Source organism: Peromyscus eremicus, chromosome X (genome assembly GCF_949786415.1).
Source record: "Peromyscus eremicus chromosome X, PerEre_H2_v1, whole genome shotgun sequence".
NCBI classification, from domain to species: Eukaryota; Metazoa; Chordata; class Mammalia; order Rodentia; family Cricetidae; genus Peromyscus; species Peromyscus eremicus.
This window is the reverse complement of record NC_081439.1, coordinates 55172657-55176725: the sequence shown is the minus strand read 5'-3', so window position 1 is coordinate 55176725 and position 4069 is coordinate 55172657. Positions and strand designations below refer to the sequence as shown.

Here is a 4069-nt window from a genome sequence, read left to right as displayed (position 1 = left end):
CCCCAAATGTGCTTTCCTATAGCCTTCCCTGGGCCTGTTTAGAGGAGTTCCCTTCTTCTAGTTGGCCAGGCAAGAAACCAGAAATTAATTCTTTTTTTTTTTTTTGACAGAGTCTTAGTATGTGACCCAGACTGGCCTTGCACTTGGAGCAATCCTCCCAATCCCAACTACTGACATTACAGGCATGGGCCTGGAATTGTAAGCAGGCAGGCCTGGCTTGGAGTCACTCCTGACTCCTCTTTCCCTCTCACAGCCCACATCAGTACATCTGTCTCTATGTTCACATCCTACCCAGAATATGATGCCGCTTGTCACCTTTGTCACTCTGGACCACACAACCACCATCTGAATTATCTGTAACCTCTTCCTGTGCCACTTGCCCTGCTGTCTAGTCTCCGCACAGCCCTCTGGAGAGCAGGTCACCTCGTGCCACTTCTCTCCAAAACCTCTGTGGCTTTCTTCCACTCAGTGAAGGTTTTGCACTGGCTCCCAAGAGCCTTCAAGACCTGGTCCCTCCCAAATGCTCTGACCTCATGTTCCCTTTCCCTTCCTCAAAATACCTGGTTTTTATTCAAGTCACTCCAACACTCAAAACAGCAAATTCTTCTTCTTCATTTTCTCCATAACAGTGATCATACTCTGTATTTTATTGATTTATTATTACCTCCAATATTATGTAACTCCTATTAAGCTGACAGCTTTTAAATTTTTTTGTTTATTTTTATTTTATGTGCATTGGTGTTTTGTCTGCATGTACATCTGGGTGAGGGTGTTAGGTCCTCTGGAACTGAAGTTACAGACAGCTGTGAGCTGCCATGGGGGTGCTGGGAATTGAACCCGGGTCCTCTGGAAGAACAGTCAGTGCTCTTAACCACTAAGCCACCTCTCCATCCCCAAGCTGACAATTTTTAATCTGTTTTGCTCATTTCTAGTGAACTACCAGGGCCTAGAACTGAAAGCTCCTGGGAAATGTTTGTTGACCCTTTCCCAGATCTGATCCAGTAGCATGGAGGATCAAGTTATCATACTCATTAAGTCATGGATGGATATTAGAGTTTTGCCCGTGGCAAGCTTGTTTGGGTTCAAATCTTGATCTTACCATGATTTATCAAAATACTCAAACTATCTATATCTTAATTTTTCTCATCAGTAAAGAAGGGGCAGTAATAGAATCTATTTGATAGAGAGCCTGTGGACTCATCAATAGGTATAAAGTCCTTAGAACAGTACCTAGCACAGAGTAAGGACTAGATAAACATTTGCTATAATTAAATACATACAGAGTAAAGATGGTTATCAGTAGTTTACATTTTCAAAAGTCCTTCAGTGTGTTGACTTGCTGTTATTCATGTTAAAATTCATTTCCCATGTTTCTACGCCCATAAACTTATATGAGCTTCCGGTAATTTAATTATCTTCAGTGGCCTGGCTCTTTATCTGTAAACTTGGATGTCTCCTTGTGTACACAATCATTTTGAAGCTGTTAAATAGTAATCTCACTGGGTCCCAGTTTCCCAATCTGTATGCTGAGTGGGTTGGACTAGATAACCTCCGAGGGTTTTTCTAGCTCTGACAGTCTGCTGGGATGGTTCAGGAGGAGGGAATGGCGCCACCCCGAGTCCCACCCCCAAGAATATGCCCTCTGGCTGCCAAGAGGAAGGGTGACAGAGTCAGCTGGGCTCCGCTTCAAGGGCACTGGGTAGGAGTCTTGCTAAGGTTCCTGGGCAAGGGTGGTGGTGGTGCTCCTGGGCTGGAAGCAGGTGTGAAGTGGGGCTGCTTCAAGGGGAAATAAGAGTCCAGAGAACTAGGACCGGGGTGAGAGGAGAGGAAGAGAGGTCCTCATCACCAGGACAGAGCTGTTATGGTGAGCTGGATGACAACTTGAGCTTGGGTGTCTTCCCCTTAGATGGTGCTGATCAGCCTCCACCCTCTTCGGCTAGCCAGGCTCTGCAGGAGAGGAAGCTACAGAACACCACTGGCTGCCTACCTGAGTCCCAGCGCTGCCTGATGCCCATCAGTCCCTGGGCTGGACTAAGGGAGCTGGGTAGGAGCTGGGCTAAGGGAGCTGGGTAGGAGCTGGGCTAAGGGAGCTGGGCTGGGTTAAGGGATCTGGGCTGGGTAGGGGCTGGACTAAGAGTGCTGGGTAGGGGCTGGGCCTGACTGGGTTGCACTTGGATTTGCTCCTCCTTGCTCTCCCTGGTGCTTTTCTTCTTTTGTTGTAGGTTTGTAGGACTGGGAAACCAGAGAAATCAGACACTCACTTCTGTCCTTTCTACCTGTAGGGGGCCATGACGAGTTCAGAATCCTTGCTATTCACATCTCTAGGCCCCAGCCAAAGTTCTGGAGATGGTGACTGCAGGTTTAACGAGGAGTTCAAGTTCATCCTGCTGCCTGTGAGCTATGCCGTGGTCTTTGTGCTGGGCCTAGCCCTCAACGCCCCGACCCTCTGGCTGTTCCTCTTCCGCCTTCGCCCCTGGGATGCAACAGCCACTTACATGTTCCATTTGGCGTTGTCAGACACCTTGTATGTGCTGTCACTGCCCACCCTCGTCTACTACTATGCTGCCAGAAACCACTGGCCCTTTGGCACTGGCTTCTGCAAGTTTGTCCGCTTTCTCTTCTATTGGAACCTCTACTGCAGCGTCCTCTTCCTCACCTGCATCAGTGTGCACCGCTACCTGGGCATCTGCCACCCACTGCGGGCGCTCCGCTGGGGCCGCCCTCGATTTGCAAGCCTTCTCTGTCTAGCTGTTTGGTTGGTGGTAGCTGGCTGCCTCGTGCCCAACCTGTTCTTTGTGACAACCAGCCCCAGTGGAACCACCACCCTGTGCCATGACACCACCCGGCCCGAGGAGTTTGACCACTATGTGCACTTCAGTTCGGCCGTCATGGTGCTCCTCTTTGGCTTGCCCTTCTTGGTCACCCTGGTCTGCTATGGACTCATGGCCCGACGGCTGTATCGACCTTTGCCAGGAGCTGGCCAGTCATCGTCTCGGCTCCGTTCTCTCCGCACCATTGCCGTCGTGCTGACTGTCTTCGCTGTCTGCTTCGTACCTTTCCACATCACCCGCACAATTTATTACCTGGCAAGGCTGTTGAAAGCTGACTGCCGGGTGCTGAACATTGTCAACGTGGTCTACAAAGTGACCCGGCCCCTGGCCAGTGCTAATAGCTGTCTGGATCCAGTGCTCTATCTGTTCACTGGGGACAAGTATCGAAGCCAGCTCCAGCGGCTATGCAGAGGTAGCGGGCCCCAGCCCCGAACAACTGCGTCCTCCCTGGCATTGGTGACCTTACATGAGGAAAGCAGCAGCAGGTGGGCAGACATCCACCAGGACATCATTTTCCCTACCTGTGAGGGAGACCGATTATAACCCTGGGCATTGGGTATGAAAGGAAGGGGGCTCACTGCAGGACAGAGGGAGGGGAGCCCGTTAGCGACACTTGATAAAGGGCGTCCATCAGCTGCCCTCTTTTTAGTCAACGTTTGGAGCAGTTACTCCTCTGCCTCTACTTCTTTCTCTCTTTCTGTCCCTTCCTGGGGCCACTGATCCTGTTTCTAGAGCTTGCAAGACTTCCTCAGTACTCTTGGCCCTTTCTGCTTCCCCCAGGTCCTTCCACAGCGTGCCTTTCTCCAACCAAAGTAGAGAATTCAACTAGAGGGGTAAAGGCTGGAGTAGTCTCAAGACTGGCCTGATGGATATGATGGAGCAAGTCAGAATCAGGAAGCCGGGGTGCTAGCATATATATGCCGTATGTAACATCCATACCCACTTCCTGGCTCTCTCTCAAAGACAAGCTAGTCTTACCTGCCAAGGTGCCGAAATGGGGTACAGGGTCTCTAACCCTACCTGCCGGGGGCCCCACAAGCAGCTAGAACCCTGGTGCTGTCTGGACTTCTGGTAGAGACTGTTCTTGAGTGGTGACTCTGAGGAGCCTCAGGAGGCAGGGTCCAGGTTGATAGCAACCTTGGAAACAAGAATGAGACCAGACACTGTCTATGACTGTGGAGAACTTGTTCGACAGTTCCCATATGGTTAATGAAAGGAAGAGCGGACAGCTCTGACAG

General features: G+C 50.5%; 1 protein-coding gene across 1 annotated transcript; it reads left to right on the top strand.

Annotated features, from left to right (window-relative positions):
* Positions 1-2288: 2288 nt before the first annotated feature.
* On the top strand, positions 2289-3374 carry P2ry4 (pyrimidinergic receptor P2Y4). The gene has a single exon (XM_059249921.1). It carries the CDS (start codon positions 2289-2291, stop codon positions 3372-3374), a length of 1086 nt encoding a protein of 361 aa, XP_059105904.1.
* Positions 3375-4069: the final 695 nt, after the last annotated feature.

Excerpts from the sequence above, each read along its gene's own strand:
- P2ry4 (XM_059249921.1), top strand. The coding sequence starts at position 2,289 with ATGACGAGTTCAGAATCCTTGCTATTCACATCTCTAGGCCCCAGCCAA.